Source organism: Falco rusticolus, chromosome 4 (assembly GCF_015220075.1).
Source record: "Falco rusticolus isolate bFalRus1 chromosome 4, bFalRus1.pri, whole genome shotgun sequence".
NCBI classification, from domain to species: domain Eukaryota; kingdom Metazoa; phylum Chordata; class Aves; order Falconiformes; family Falconidae; genus Falco; species Falco rusticolus.
In genome coordinates this window covers 97,900,119-97,917,246 of record NC_051190.1, presented here as the reverse complement: position 1 = coordinate 97,917,246, position 17,128 = coordinate 97,900,119, and the positions used below count along the sequence as shown (strand labels likewise).

The window sequence follows — 17,128 nt, the reverse complement described above, 5'->3', positions numbered from 1 at the left end:
ATGGCTCAAATAGCAAGTTTCTTATTAGTTTCATTCATAAGTTCTTGTATTAGGTAACCTACATGCCATTTATTTATTTATAGCATCAAAAGCATTAGCTGTAGCTGCATCTTAGATCAGAACTCCCTAGCATTAAATGTAAAATACTGAAAATATAATTAAAGTTGACCCACAATTGCAAAGACAAAAAATTTATGTTTTACATCATCTGATGATGCTGCATCTCAGAACAGGCATTAGTTACAGACACTGATATACAGTACTTTCAAAAAGTTTCCTTTTTAAACAAACTTGAGTGCTCAACAACTGTAAGCACAGAACAAAGTAACTTTTGAAGATGTACATCACCGTGTTAACTGCACAATGTAAGACAAAAAGAGGAAAATAGCAACACTTTATGTCAGAATTAAAGCAAAAGCAAAGTACAGAGCTATTGCACTGACCCGTTGTCAGAGGATTCCGTCTCTAAGATGATGCTATTGGTCTTGTTGTCTATCATAATGTTAGAGATGTCTCCCCCATAGAAACTGGAACGTGGAGTGCTGACGCAACTAGAAATGACTGAGTTCATAGCAGAGGACTGGTTAGAGCCTGGGATATTCATTGGTGACGGAGTCATGGATCTCTGCTTGACAACCTGGTTGACATTTCTCACTGTCTCGAAGACCCGCTTCTGATGACTGTAAGACACACACAGAGTTAATAATCACACAGTGCCTTCTCACCTTAAGAAGGAACAGAGAAACAGGTAACAGTTTGTTAACGACCCTTCCTATTCACAGCTCCACCAACCACCTTGTCTTTATAGTTTCTGTAAAGTAGTATGCATAGGGTCCCATACTCGCTACAGTCTGGCCATTACATTCAATCCATCATCCTAGAATATTTTAGACAGAACATTTGAGAATGGTGTATTTTTTATATATATATATATATTATATCCTCTCAAATATTAATAACAAAATTAAGTGAAAGAGCATTTCAGTACATCAGCTAAAAACATCTTAAAGCCACCGTGTGGAAATGAGCTCTTCAAAAACAACACTGATCTCCATTCAATTCTTAACTATGAACTGGCTAATCAATTTTAAAAGGGAATTTGAAATTACTCTACTGATCTCTAAGCAAGCAAGTCTTGTATCTTTTCTTTTCGGAATGAATTTCCAACTCCCTTAAATAACGCTTAGAAACAAAAACCATCGGAAATATAATGGACCAAAAGTCTAGAGAGAGGCTGTCAAGGCTGGAAACTTAATTTTTTTACCTACTTCTACAGTTCATTCTTTATCACTATTGTCCTGATATCATAACAAACATTGTTCATCTGCTTCAAGATTAAGATCAGGTGACACTTTAGCAGAAATTTCTTGACAAAATTAAATTTGCCCTACATCATGCTACAGAAGTGCCATTGCTACTTTGTTTTACAGTTTAATGATGGCTGAACACAAGACCAACGCATCCCTTCCAGCTTAAAGGTAACAGGGCATAACAATGACAGCACACCTTATGCTATTCAATGTCATTCAAATTACTTTCCTTCTGTCCATGAGTGTTCAACAGTTGCAATCTTTGTGTGTAGGCTCCAAGTCTATACTTGTATACCTTTAGAGGCTGAATCTCAGAGCACCTATTGATAAACAGTCCCACAGAAGTTACAGTTACTACTGCTGAACAAATAAATAAAAACCAACACAAGCCATGAAACCAAAAAAAGATATTCTTCTTTGGTACATGCATAGCAATACAAGTCTTTTGTATACTAAAGAAGTTACTATCTTTAAGTTAGATTATGCTGGAAGGACAGAAAGATCCTACGGGGTTCGAGCACACACATCTTTCTGATCTTAATTTTTCTAAACAACGTTTCACTCTGTCAAAGCCTCATTTACAATTCTTGGCTCATGCTCAGAGGAGGTTTAAGTATGTGCCAAGCTTTTTGTAAATATACTTAGGTTTCTGGAAAGTGGCTACTGTACCTTCCCTGAGTGTCCTTTCTTCGTAAACTCTTTCTCTAAGACTCTCTAAACAGGATTAACTTATTTCAAATTAACCAGTCCATGCCTTGTACAAATCTGTGAGATAAACCTACTGGAGTACACGTGCAACTGGTGTCACCAAGGCTGTATCTATCTATAACTTCTGGACTGTCACAAGCACTTAATTTGTTTCAAACCACTCTCCTGTTCAATTCAAGAGAACTTCAGCACAAGCGTAATGGGCATCACAATGTAAGCACCCAACCACTGAATCTCTTTCTGCACTGATGTTCTCCCTGTACTGTACTGATTAGATCAGTAATTACCTGGCAACTTCTGTTACAAAACCTGAGGAGATAACCCAAGGAATTGAACTCATCCCCTAACCATTAACTGAAGACACCTAGCATGGTAACACACAAGAAAACAAACCCTTCCTCATTCTCAGCACTCACAAATGAGGACAGAAAGTTCATAAGACAAGGTAAAATCTATATATAGGTGTTTTCCTTTGATACCTTTAGTAGAAAATATAATCACCCCAATAAACAGATAATTTATTTTCCTTTCTCTCTATCATTCACATTCTGCCAGAAATATTTCTTTCTAAATTCCTAGCTCAACTATTTCCTGTTTTTTCCCTTCCCATCAAATGGTAATTAACTTCAGATACAATCAATCAATTAGGAACCAATTCTTTTCAGTCGTACGCCAAGTCAGGAGAGTCGGGTTCATCTAAATGCAGTTCTTTCCTCATTGACCCTTCTATCTCTGCTGCCAAAGAATCCTGTTAAAAATAAGCACAGAAGAAAAACAAATATCATAGTATTAATAGGTTATCATTGCAGAAAATAATTGTTTACTTATATAAAATAATAACTAATAAAGTGTCATTATGGAGAAAAAAGAGAAAGGTTTAAAAACTAAAATTTACTAGAAAGCTGGAAGACTAATGTATACATTTAAATTACTGACAAATTATGGCTTGGCCTTATACTGCTACAGTACTTCGCATCTGAAGACATATAACATCTGTCAAAGATCCTAAAAAGTCATCACAGTTAACAACAGAATTCAGGTGCCCCAACTTCCCAGACTGAATTCCCTACTCGATAATGCTCACCTTTTGTTTATAAAGTTCTGCTTGATTTGTTTTCATTTAATATAAACAGAAAACACTCTTCCCTTTCACAATATTACCTACCCACAAGAAAGACATGGTTCTTGGCATAAAGCATTATATGCTTCCCCCACAGGGTTACAGATGACAGGCTATCAATTTTCCATTGCTGGTCAGTAAGTTTTACTGTCTAAATGTAGTTAGTTAAGTGCAGCGCCTAAGAGTCAAACATTCATAAATCCAAACGATCTTTGGTCCCATGCTTCAACACTTGAAAATCATTTTTATACAAAACACGTAAGCCTATCTCAGCACAAACATACCTTTTGCAGCTTTCAACTTTATTTGTGCAAGTACGACTTGTATTACTAAATGGCTGCACTTGAAATTGCCTGTTCAGTCTCAGAAGGGAACACCAAAAGGCAAGCTAAGCCTTTGTTGACTATTTACTTCTTCTGGGTACAAATATAATTTGTGTTCTTCCTCAGCAATAAGACAAGTCATGGCTAAAGACAAGGACAGCCAGATTCTGCTGCTTGATTACATTAATGTAACTCAAAAGAAACTTCACTGGTATCATCGCCCTCAGAAGTAATGGAATTACTCTAGAGATACACAGGCAAGCAGAGCCAGCCACTGAACTTACTTAGACATTCTTATCCACTCTTTGTTTCTCATTTGGTTGAGGGTACTGCACATTCCCCATGCTTTAGATGTACAATGTCATAATCAAATGAAACTAGGTAAACAAAGCTGCTAACACCAGTGACATTGCCATAATGCATATTAGCAACAAACATTATTTTAATGAACCACTGGATTTTCAGTGACCCTAGAACAAGAACATATGTGTAACCTATTCAAGTACTGAAGAACTAGAACATGTATCAGAAGTGACTAGAAGGATGCCATGTCCAGAAACCATTAGTTATCAGTAAGCTACATCTTCAAGGATATTGAAGAAAACCAAGAAGATCCTACTGAATATCAACCACCACAGTACAGGAGATGCATAACCAATATGCATGACAGTACAGAACTGCGCAACAACCTATTAATGCTACTCATGATTCACAACATAAGCACAGCTAGATGCAGGTTGTATGTAATACTGCATCAAAAATAAGTAACTGCACAGCATCACTGTTTCAGAACCATGTATGCAAAACTGATCGCTCCGGTATCCTTTAGTGCTACATCAATATACTTTTCACCCATGCTCATGTCTGGCCCAGCATCCTGTCCCTGAAGCTGTAAGTCAGATACAAATACATTTCCTCTGGTTGATTTTCTGGTGTGTGCAAGTTTTTTTCTTGAATCAGCTTACCATAGGGAAGAGACCGAGAGAGTGGTACCGACGTGATATAGCATTTGGCATAGTCTTGTTCCGGAGGTTTTTCAGCTCTTCTTGAGCCTCATGAAGCATTTCCATGCACTCTGCATACTTGTCTTCCAGCTCTCGCAACTGTAGAGTATAGAAAACAGTCCAAGACATTACGAGCTACACTATCATCACAAAAAGCCTGCAAATTCTTTTAACACTGGTAAAGTATAACGGTGTAGGGAAGAACATTCCACTTTAAAGGAAGAGAACTCCAACAAATCAGTATCACTGAAAACCGTTAATAACAGATTAAGAATGGGAAGGTGGGGTGAGGGCAGAGGGGTCATGATGCAGGAAGGAACTGCTTGCTCCATTTCCTGCCCTGCATACCTGTATGAAGCCACTATTAACAAGACACAGAGCTAAAATATCTTTAGTCTGATCAGATACAGTGCCTAATTACTGCCATAATGACCGCAGTAGCAAACAGCATAGGAAACGGACAAGACATTTCACAGTGTTCCAAGGGACTTCAGAATTTTTAACTCAAGACTTACATAGATATAACATATACATATAACCTCCAACAGGCTAAGACAATGTCTTCTTTTTAGCTTGACTTTCTCAGGAAACATATCTCATGTAATCACTCTGTCTGTAGATGTCTGTACCTTCATAGCTTTTGACTTCACCAGCCACCTCAACCAAGTTTGGCAAGGAGCTGAAGTCTGAAACACCACATTCCTACAAGTTTCATAAAAATAAGCTACTTGGCTTAGAAACCGAGATCCTGTTCACGTCTTCCCTAAGAAAGAGATGGAAAAGCATGAGCTTAGTCTTTGTGGAGCACCACAGATATAAAAAGCCCATAGCAGGAAAGGCTTCTATGGGCAGTCCAAGATTCAACTCCAAGTAGTCCAACTACAAGACACATCCTAATGGGATCAAGCTTTATTCATTCTATTTCATGCATTTTGTTCACATGAATGTAGCACCCAGAAGACAGCCAGCAATCCTGGACTGTCTTTGGTTTATGCCCTGAACAAATCACAGTATGAATAAGCTCTTCAGTGTTATCTCACTATTCAAAACCAAAGTAGGCTTAAACTACCAGCATAGAGAAGTCAGCCTCTAAAGGGGTTCCTATATAGCCCATAAGCCTCAGGTTTTTAAAATGTATGCCAGTTGAAGGAAGAGAGAAAAGGAAGGAAAAGGTTTTGAACTCTACCAAGAACATAAATGTTCCTTCATTCCATATACATAGGCAAAATTAATTGGTATTTCTGACCCAGCTTAAGACTAAAACTCTTGTGGCAAAGTGAACAGCCATTGCCCTACTACTAAATTACTCTAATACTAAGTAATGTACTCACCTCTGCTGTGAGCTGTCTCTGGGCATCTTTAGCTGCTCCCAAATGCTGGACAAGTTCCTCATTTTCAACCGCACACTAAAACATGCCGGAAAATGTTAAAAATACTGTGATGACGTTTATATCCTACATTATATGTAAGCAGAAAAATTCTAAATTTTCTGAAGACCCTCCTGCAGCAATTAGTCCACATGTTAGTTTACAAACATTTAAAATGTTAACACAAGAACACCCAGAATCATTCTGTGCCCTGCTAAATGAACCTCCAAGGCTCTAAAATGAATGAGTACGTGCCCACTGAAATACTTGTGCTGGCCTTCTTCTCTTATGTGAAGTCATTAAGTTCAGTGCAGACTTTCACATCTAGTATTTAAAATAAATCTAACTATTGTATCTGATATATCATATATGCATCTTTTAATAAATTGATGCTTTCTGGTCAAGTATGCTAGATATTCAACATCAAACAAGGTCACCCAGGTAAGGAGGGTGGAAAATTTCCTTTAGGTTCTACTATACAGAGGATTGAAACTTGTCTTCCAGCTACAATAGTAGCAAATCACAACTTAGCCTTGCAACTGGATTCCTTACAGCTTTTGCCTTTTTCTGCAGATCGACTATCTGAGAGAGAAGATGGGTGATTTCTTCTTGCTGCCGGGCAGCATCTTCAGTTTTCTTTGCTAACTCTTCAGAGATATTGGCAATCTGGATGTTTGCATCCCCTTTAAGATAAGTGATTACAATTAACAACACAAACCCAAACATAGAAAAACAAGCAGAAAGGTGTTCTTTTGGCACATGACTTGATTCAGCAGAATCCTGCTCAAATACACAGCAAAGTATTTTTGAAAACCAACAGTAGAACACAAAGCCAGAAGACACAAAAGTGCTCATACTGCAAAGGAGATTGTATTTTCCCTTAACACTCACATTTTCAATGCAAAACTATTTTGCAACAGAGATAGATTTAGCTTACAGCCAGAATTTTCTGCTGTGAAGTTTCAGCCATAAATTTTCTCCTTACAACCATTTAGATAAGGAAAATAAGTACCACAGGAAAGTATGGCTGATCTGACTCAGTTTTGTGCTTTTGGGTGGGTTTTTTTTTGTTGGATTTTGTTGTTTGGTTGGTTTTGGGGTGTTTTTTTACTCAACTATCTCAAATGAGAAGTGAAAAGAAATAGGGACATACTTAGCTCTTTTACACAGTCATTGACAAGCTGTTGTTCTTTCTCTTCGTAAGTAATTGTTTCAGTCTTCAGCTGACAAGCCTGTTCAAAAAATCCACATCAAAATACGCTACATTAGCACATTCATTGCTAGTATGTTGATGCATTTCCATCTGCTTCAGGAAGACAAACTTTTCTAATCACTCCTCCAGGAAGACAATGAGAAATTACAGTTTTTGCCTGCCTGTCCTCCCTCATGTTCTGAAAAAAGGAGCCAGATGAACATTCAGCAGACATGACTGTATGGAGAAACTTCCACCACTATCACCATATCCCCACTAGATGTCACTTGTGTATTTTGCACTAAAAATAATTAAAAAAAAAAGCCCTGAACATACAGAAGACTAGTATGCAGAGCTTGATCTGGTCACCTGAACAAAGCCAGGTATCGTCACAAACTAGCATTCAGATACTATTAAAAAAGTGCTAGTACTGTAATCATATATTCCACTAAAACCTTAGTGCTACCTCCTTCCCTGCTTTCTTTCCTGCTCTGATTCCAGGAATGCCAAGAGAAGTGTGGCTACACCCGGCTGGTTTCGTCTGGCACCACCTCGGTGGGTCCGTAACCTATTCCCAATGCTGGGGGCATGCACAGACACCCACAGCCAGCACCTGTAGAGAGCTGCGTAGCTCAGGTTTCAAATTTGGCTCTATCCCGTGCCTTGCTGGCAAGATGACATCTCCCTGGAAGGGAAGCCAGTGGTAGGTAGGGTTCTCCTATCAGCTCCTGGTGCAGTGGCACTCAGTTCTAACCCTGCCTTCAATACTCTCAAACCATCTACTGCTCATCTTCCTTGCTTGACTTCTCAATGAAGTGTATAGCACTCTGTTATGCAGTGTCTCACCCGAAGATGTGACACTACCTATTTGCAACGGGCCCTGCATTTGCAGTAGAAAATGGTAATCATACTCTGTTTTCATAAATTCATTCTTAGCTCAGAAGTATTTCTTCCACTATACTCTGCTACATGTTTGCAAAATGGTAATGTGCTCCCAAACTTTAAAAGTTGCATTGAAAATATAAAATTATTCATAGGATATTCAATTATGAAGTGTTATTTCTGACAGACAGGGAACAGTAAATGAACTTTTTAAAAGCTACATCTGTAAAATGAACAGAATATTGTCAGAAAGAAAAGGCAAGAAAATCACATTCAACTAAAAATATAAACAGCCTGACTTGAAACACAAACCAAAGCGATTTGATGCGAATTTAGGCTAGCCATTTTTATTTTGCCAAACACTGAATTTGAACCAGACAGACCATGCCAGCCTACAACTTCAGACGTGCAGCCAAAATCACCCGTATCTGTCAGAGAAACAAATCTTAAATGGCTGCAATGTGCAGTGCTGGGCTCCAAAACCTGCTCATGCTCCTGCACATTCTTTTGGCAAGGAAACTGCTTCACACGTAGCTTCACGTAGCTTCCACGTTTCATCCTTTCCTTCATTTAGAAGGATAAAGGATGATGATTAACAACCACAAAGAAATGTGTCACGTGTAATTATATATTCTTAGACTTTCTCAACTTTCGATACACACTTCTCAACACCTGTGTTTTTGCATTTAAATGAACAACTGCATTAAGCAAAACACAAAGTGAGCATTTTCACCTCAGATCTAAGCACAACATTCTCCTCTTCAAGGTCCTTGAGTTTCTTTTGAAGAGAATCCAAATGGAAGTAGTTCTGGACGGAGGAGGAAGATTCATTCCTCTTCAGCCTTGTAAGGAAAACAACAGTTCTAACTCATTTTCACCTGTATTATGGCCAATCTCACAGAACAGGACTAAACAAGAGCTCTCAAAACCAGTCAGAGCCACATAAAATACAGCTTGTTCACGCCAGTATGTTTAGGCAGTGGCATATTTGCAGTGATTTTTAAAACAGAACAATTTTCAGATTTATTTATTATTCCACACATTTCCTACGGAAAAATTATTCCGCTAAGGCTATGAGAAAGGAATCCACTTTACTACAGGGAGCAACCCAATAGCTTCCTGATTAATGCTGCACATGCTTCACCAGAATGCAGCAATAACTCCGCAAGCAAGGGCGGGCAGCCCCTCAGAGCCTGCAGCGCTGTTCTGCCAGCTAATTGCCTGGAACTCGTGCTACAATCCATGCTTTATTTCCTTCCCTCTGCTTGGAATTTTTCCATAGAGCCTTCAAGTCCTTCAAGCGCAAAGGTCACACAGGTAGCATGTTCTAGCACAGCATGCAAAGGTATTTGATCCAGCAGGGTACTGTAAGCGGGACCTATGTCTGCCTCACCACCAGTGACCGAGTTCTTGTGAAAGTCACGGCGCTGCGTCAGCAGCCTCCCTGTGTACTCTCCCCTCCTGACTCTTGCTGGCACCTGGAGAGCCAGCTGGTACAAGGCAAACCCTTCCAGCTGGTGCCATGCACCAAGTTTGGAGTCCCATTTTTAGATCCAGCCAACACAGTGATCATTTCACTACTTTGCAAAGCTATTAAATTGTCCAAACTACCCATTGCTTAGTACCAGGTGAAGGTTCAGTGCTGTAGATCGATTAACTTACGGGGTGGAACATACAGACTCCGGCTCGCTTTCTTCAGCAGCGCTGGTATAGAACTGAAGCAGTTCATCTTTCATGGAGAGCTCATGCCGCAACTGAGAAACCTGCACAAAGAATTTGCAGATCACTAAGTTGATTTTCTAGGCACATTCATAAGTAAATGCACTACAAATTAGCTAGCTCTTCATCCTCCAAGCATCATCTTCAGACTAAATCAAGAGGCCAAGACTGGAACAGACCAGAACCAGTTCCTTTATTTCTTAGAAAGAAGGACAAGCGTACCTTTAAAATTAGCCATTGAATGTTCTTTTTTATAAATTAAAAAAACGCTATTATCTGCTGCTATAAGGCATCTTTCACCTTCTTTAAGATGAGTAATCCTGATTTGCTATTGCATTAGTCCAGAGTCACCTCCACAGAAATGGATATATTTCAATGATAATGCAAGAAATTAACGTGGCACAATCAAGCCAAACATCACTTTTATCCATTTTATGTGATGACTGTCACCTTCTGGCTTAGATACAGACATTTCCTCCTCTCCAAGAGACTTTCAAACAAAATTCCTAAAATGCTTGTGCAGTGAGGTTACATTTGTGACTCAGTTCCTACTGAGCTGCAGACCACCACCACACGGTGGGAAGCTGCCATCCTTGAGGCTGCTGCAACAGTGGAGCCTGCAGTCAGTTTCTGGGTGTAGTTTGGGCTCTTGCTGACTCCAAAACATGAGTCTAGTAAAGCTGTATGTGGTAGTCCCATACTTAGATACACACAGATACCAAAAAGGGGAAAGAAAAAAAAAAATTGAAACTGAGTGGTTAAGAGACCCTGTCATTGTGAGATCCACAAACTTAATCTTGGTTAATTTATATTGCAATTATCCATGGAAAGGGTTAAAAACTCAGTTACACAGTAGCATTTACACCACTTCACAGCTGCAATTTAGGATGCCAGTGGCAAGTGGTTACATTTTATTTGCCTTGCATAGCTATAAATACCAGAACTGATCAGACAGATCTGTTCCCTTTCACTTGCACTGCAAGACTTGGCCCTCAGTCTTCACTTTCCAATGCACAAATTACAGAGTATGTTTGTTTCTATTAGACTTCTGCTTTTTTTGTATTGTAGGCATTATTTATATTTGTAGTTACTACCCCAGAGAATATCAATAAAATAGATGTAAGCTGCATTTTCATCAAACAAAAAGCAGACTCAATGCAATAAAGTACTTAAACTCTGCAGAATTTTAAGCAAATAAGGTAATTTACTTTACTAAGGCTATTCTGTATAATCAGATATGCTAAGACACCAAGCCCTCCTGAACCATGGATTCTAAAATGCAAGGGAAAAAAACCCGCCATAAACCAACCAAAAAAACCCCAAACCAACCACGCTCTAGAAAACCATGAAACAAAAATCCATGCATTAATTTTGGGAGGATCACTTTCCCTATTTCAGGAAAAGCTAAAAAGCTGAGCCAAAAATAACAATTTACTTCCCTCCAGTGCATTATGGCTCAGCCTCTTTAAGTAGCAAGGATTCAGATACTGTCAGTGGGTGGGTGTCAGATCATGTCCAGCTTTTGCTATACTTTTTTCTCTATGTATTAAAAAGACTGAGGATACTATTTTTACTGCCATTTCCAAGAATTCCAAGCCTCCAAAGGAGGGTGAACAGCCAGAAATGGTGACCTTTTCATGGAACAGAAGCAATCGGCACAAACCAAAACACAGGAAGCTACTCCTGAACATCAGATACAACTTTTTTATTGTGAGGGTGACTGAGCACTGGCACAGGTTGCCCAGAGAGGCTGTGGAGTCTCCATCCTTGGAGACAATCAAACACTGTTTGGACATGGTCCTGGGCAACCAGCTGTAGGTGTCCCTGCTTGAGAAGGTGGTCTGGACAAGATGACCTCCAGAGGTCACTTCCAACCTCAATCATGCTGTGAAATGTGAGAAAACCTCACTGCAGTAACCTCCAGCAACACCTCCCTTTAACATTGCAATTTTGTGGGGTGTTGATGCCAGCCAGCAACTAAGCACTCACCAGCTGAGCCTGTACTCTGCCCCACAACCCCCATACAGGATGGAGGAGAGAATCAGAAGACAAAAGCAAGAAAAACTGATGGGCTGAGATAAAGACAGTTTAATAAATGAAGCAAAGTTGCCCATGCAAGCAAAGCAAAATAAGGTATTTATGAATTTATTCACTGTTTTCTATCAGCAGATGGATGTTCAGGCACTTCCTGGAGAGGAGAGCCTTGGCACACGTAATTGTTACTTGTGAAGACAAACGCCACAGTCATGAGTGTCTCATGTTCTACCTCTTTTCCCTGAGCTTTTATTACTGAGCATAACAGCATAAAGTATAGAATATCCCTTTGGTCAGTTTGGGTCAGGTATCTGAGCTGTGCCCGCCTCCCAACATCTTGTGCTGATGGGGGGCTGAGCAGAGAGAGAGAAAAAGAAGAAAGAAAAAAAGGGGAGTGTGGGGGGGGAAGGAGACAGACAACTGTCAGCAATAGCCAGAACACTGGTTGTTATCAGCACTGTTATAGTCACAAACTCAAACCATAGCACCACGCAGGCTGCCACGAAGAATATTAGCTCCAGCCCAGCCAGACCAGTACAAATTTTTACATTGCAAAATACAGGACTTGTTTTTTGAACAGAAAGGAACTCTTCTACATTTTCACAAGCCGCTGCAACGTGTACCCTTCAGAGCAAGCACCACCACGCTACCCCTGCACAACAGATTGTTACAAGCAATACAGGCTGAGCCCTTGCTCAACGTGGGACAAGGCCCATGAGCTGTCACCATGCTTGGTTCCCAGGACTTCCATCTGTTGAGGCTTTTAATTCACTTCACTGCCCTGAAAGCTTCATTCAGCTTCAGAACTATGTCATGAAATAGCTGCATCTATCTTAGAAATAATTTAAGGTAGAAGACAAAAGGCTCCTCACATAGAGCACAACAGTTTAGAGACATGGAACCTAACTCGCAGGAACAATCCTTACTGAATCACTAACAACAGCTTCAAGAGTCCAGCTGATTGTTTCCCTGACTAACAGCAGCTAAATGCTTAACAGGTTGGAATTATTCACTTAAAATAAAGACATCCAGTTACACTGTAGTATGTAATAACACACTTGCAAGTACCAAGCCAAAGAGCATTTACATCTTTCCAACATTACTTTATACTCCAATAGTCCAAACCCAATGTTCCATTCTTAAACCACCATTCCAGATCATAATTCAGTTTTCTCCTTTCCTCTCACTTTACACAGAGCAAAGTGAAACCTGGACTTTAAAACCAGCTATCACCAAAACACAAAGCTGATGTGAGCTGGAGCTCGAATAACAGGACTAAAAGGCTCTATCACCCAGACATTACCCCAGGTTTGAGATTGTGTTATTTGAGGACTGACACTGTGTTTGAAGCGCTGCCTTTTTAGCTTCAGAAACACACGACAAGACGTGAACACAAAAAAGAAATGTAAACTGGGGCATTTAGAAGATTAGGAGGAGCTAAAACCTAATGACCTACTCCATTCCAAACACCGTTGGTTGTCACAGTTCACATCGCTTTGATACTGAGCTCTGATCTCAAAGGAGACAACATTAAACTGTAGGCAGCACCACCCCAGCAAAAAGGAACACGTCTTGAGATTGGAGCTGCAGCATCCTTAGGAACACGGTAACATAGCAGGCAGATACACTGTACCTGGGAACTACACTTCTGCTCCTGAAAAGGCGGACACCCATCTCTGTAACCAAAATGATTTACAATTAAGAAAGTTTTATTGATATAATGTTATGCTTTTAGTATATAACTCTGAAACAGTAAGCTGAGACTAAAGAGCATGCACGCAGTATAGTGCTTGCTCAGTTCACTCACCATTTGCTCTCCAGCACACTACAAGAAAAGTCTCAGTTCCATCAGTTTTTAATTGAACGGGAACACAGCCCCTTTCTAAACCTAAGCAGCACCTAACAATACAAACTCAAAAGACAAACCTGAGAATCTAATGTGTTTTGCACAGGTGCCTACATTACCTTAAGTGACATGTACCTATGAATGTGGCATGTTCACAAGGACATAGGAAAAACTTCAGCTACTTAATGGGATGGCCAGAAGGTTTTGCCAGGACAAGTTTGGAAAGTCAAAGAGATGTAAAGCTAAATTATTCACACCACGATACATATACCAATAAAACCTTACTTTATATCATATACCAGAAAGAACTTGTCTATATATTACAGAAACCACAGATCCCACACAGACAAATTGGTTTTTGGCTGTTTTTACAGAACATAAAAAGGACCAAATAAATTCTCTTATCTCTTAGCCTTTGAGGCAATGACCTTAGCTACCATTCTGTTCAAATATTCAAAATTCAACATTAATGGAAAATTGAAACCTACGAAAGACAGACTTTCAACATAAAGGTGTCATGACTTAAAGCCTGATGAGCTCTGCCTCAAAAGCATCAATTTCTGAAGGAGTCAAAATGACAGTGTGAAAAGATGGGTGTTGACAGAACATATGGTCCAACGTATCAAGCCACCTGGTAAGAAGCTTATTTCTGGCGCCACTTTTCCTAACGCTGCTCCTGAGTCCCTATAAATAAAAACAGACCTGGACAGAGGCAGGCCATCCCTGTCCTCCACCTTCCACAGTCAATTCTTCCATTCTAGATGTATGATATGAATGCACTGCCCTGCCCAGTCAGAACGTATATGCCTAGTAAATGCCATAGCAACCAAGGCACAAATATATTGGTTTGCCACATGATGGGACTTGGACAGCAAGCAACAGCACTCCTCTGGGACAGAAGATAATTAGTTTTCCTTGCCAAAAAGGGTAGGCCACACCAAAGGATATTATTTCTATGTGTGTGCTCCACCACTGTTTATCACCCATCTGGGATCCCTCCCATCCACGCTTTTCTCAACAGCACGTCTTGCATATAAATCAACATCTCACACCCCTGAGCAGTTTTATTCGGAGCCATTTTTTAAGACTTTAATCCCCTGTGGTTCATGGTTCTCCTGCTCACCCTACAACTGTGATATTTCTCTTGCTCTTGCTGAAAGCTACGTACGGACGCTAATCACAAACCAAGGTCACTGTCCCAGAATAGCAGAAACAACATTTGCCCCTAGCTCAGCAAGTCAGAGTTTAGTGACACTTGCAGTTACAGACAGAGCTCTTTTAAAGCATCCTATATGGTTCCATCCAAGATACAGCTATCAAGAATCTGCCAGTACCTATAGCATTCCACTCCCCATTCAGAGGAATACAATAATAGCAACTGTATAAATATTTGCTTAAAAATTCCATGGTATCTGGAAGACATAAGGTGTTACTTGAAACAATGTAAGTTGTCTGGTATGTTTTATACATCACACCAATGTCTGCACTCAGAGTCTAGAAAGCCAACTGCATCCTGAGCTGCATAAAAAGAAGCACAGCCAGCCAGCAGGTTGAGTGAGGTGGTTCTGCCCCTCTATTCTGCTCTGGTGAACATCCAGCTCTGGAGCCCTCAGTACAAGACAGACACAGACTTGTTGGAGTGGGTCGAGAGGAGGGCCACAAAGATGATCAGAGAGCTGGAGCACCTCTCCTGTGAAGACAGGCTGGCAGAGTTGGGGTTGTTCAGCCTGGAGAAGAGACAGCTCCAGGGAGACCTTACTGCAGCCTTCCAGTACTTGAAAGGGGCTTATAAGAAACATGGGGACAAACTTTTTAGTAGGTCCTATAACAACAGGATAAGGAGTAATGGTTTGAAACTAAAAGAAAATAGATTCAAACTAGATATAAAAGGAGTACGTTTTTATTATTTTTTTTTATGAGAACAATGAAACACCAGAACAGGTTGCCCAGAGAGGTGGTAGATGCCCCATCCCTGGAAACATTCAAGGTCGGGTTGGACGGGGCTCTGAGCAGCCTGGTCTGGCTGAAGATGTCCCTGCTCATGGCGGGGGAGCTTGGACTAGATGACCTCTAAAGGTCACCTCTAGCCCAAGCCATTCTATGATTCTATGAATTGACAAACCCATGCACCATCATACTATATTCTACACGTGCTCATCAAACGTCTAAAGCATTATTACTGCAGTCGAACTCAGACATATATATGTAACTGCAGCAGACTGCCAACCCATGCTTCAACAGATTCTATCACAGTTCCCTGGAAAGAGATACAGCAAAATCACAAGAAGCTGTAAGATCTTAGCAATCTATATAGGAGGTAGCAAGTATCAGCCGATAACACTTTGCTTCCCAATATAACCTAATGCTTCTTGACACGCCAAGTTCATGCATAGAGAGCATGCTGATTAAAAATTATAAATTATTAAAAGATAACTTGACTCATCTGAACACTGGAAACCTAACACAAGTCTATGAAGTTGGCCCAGCCTGGAAAAGGCAGAATGCACATTGATTTCAGTGAGCATGCACCACTGAAATCGCCATAAATACAATTTACCTTACATGTGATACCTATATCATATTCAGTTTGAGAAGCAAAGGGAAGCATTCCCAGCATTCAAATGCTATGTTCTAAACCCCAAAATTCCAAGAGTCAAAATTTAACTCAGGTATGAATAGAAAAGCATTTGGGAAAAAGCAATTAGAGCAGCAGTTGGTGAGGAAGAAACAAGTGAGGACCAACAAGAAGATTCAGAACAAGAAGAACAAGAAAAATAAAGAGCTGCACACAAAGGGAGACAGGGTAAAGGAAAGTGTGATGAGTGAAATAATCAAAACAGACATGAATTATGCATAAAGCAGGAAAACAAGGACAAAAAAGGTAGAAAAAAACCAGTGGGTATAGTGACTTTAAAATAGCAGCTAGTTTCAGAGAAAAATTAAATCAGAGGCAAAGCAAAATACAATGGGTTTGAGGTGTTTTTTTTCCTCAAATCAACTCATTTGAGCCAACAGGTCAAATTACTTTTTTGACCACATTTCTAAAAGTGTACAAGCTGGAAAAATGGCTGACTGAACTGCTGCAACACAGATTGACCTGCTACGAACAGGATGCCCAAGAAAATTAAGTACAGACAAGGTGGAGCTAGATGGAAAATTCTCCCCATCACTGCAGATATAGCACTTAGCCATAAAAATCTTACCTCTTCCCTGATGTGTTCTACTTGCTCCTCCAGGAATTCATTTCTTTCTGTCAGTGATTTATTCTTCTTTAAGAGTGACTGGCCAATTCGAGCAGCTAATTCTAAGTCCCGTTCTTTCTGTGAAGGATTAAGAAGAGAAAGTTAATTTCAATTTTTTTATTCACCAAAGGATCAGAAGGAGGGTAACAATTGTCATGAAAGGGAAGGAACAAGTACTTGAACAAAAAAAGACTTTTCTTCTGTGAGGATTTGTTTGGTTAGTTTTTTGTTAATTTTATTTTTCTATTCCTGCTTATTTACAGCAATGTTAATCAGAAAAGACTGACCCATACAAAGTTACTAAACCATACACATGAAAGCACAGCTTCAAGGTCTACAGTAGAACAACGTAAATGAAACCAGATCTGGTTCTTTATTACA

The 17,128-nt window shown here is 39.8% G+C and overlaps 1 protein-coding gene across 9 annotated transcripts in view; it reads right to left on the bottom strand.

Annotated features, from left to right (window-relative positions):
* Positions 1-17,128, bottom strand: part of TRAK1 (trafficking kinesin protein 1) — a 140,556-nt gene that overhangs the window by 22,131 nt on the left and 101,297 nt on the right. For all 9 annotated transcript variants that reach the window (XM_037382717.1, XM_037382718.1, XM_037382719.1 and 6 more), the window contains 9 exons: positions 16,709-16,825; positions 9,569-9,669; positions 8,640-8,748; positions 6,986-7,064; positions 6,385-6,515; positions 5,797-5,871; positions 4,427-4,564; positions 2,690-2,766; positions 444-680 (listed from right to left, as the gene is read on the bottom strand). In XM_037382717.1, the coding sequence (XP_037238614.1) occupies positions 444-680; positions 2,690-2,766; positions 4,427-4,564; positions 5,797-5,871; positions 6,385-6,515; positions 6,986-7,064; positions 8,640-8,748; positions 9,569-9,669; positions 16,709-16,825 (1,064 nt within the window). The remainder of the gene's footprint in view (positions 1-443; positions 681-2,689; positions 2,767-4,426; positions 4,565-5,796; positions 5,872-6,384; positions 6,516-6,985; positions 7,065-8,639; positions 8,749-9,568; positions 9,670-16,708; positions 16,826-17,128) is intronic.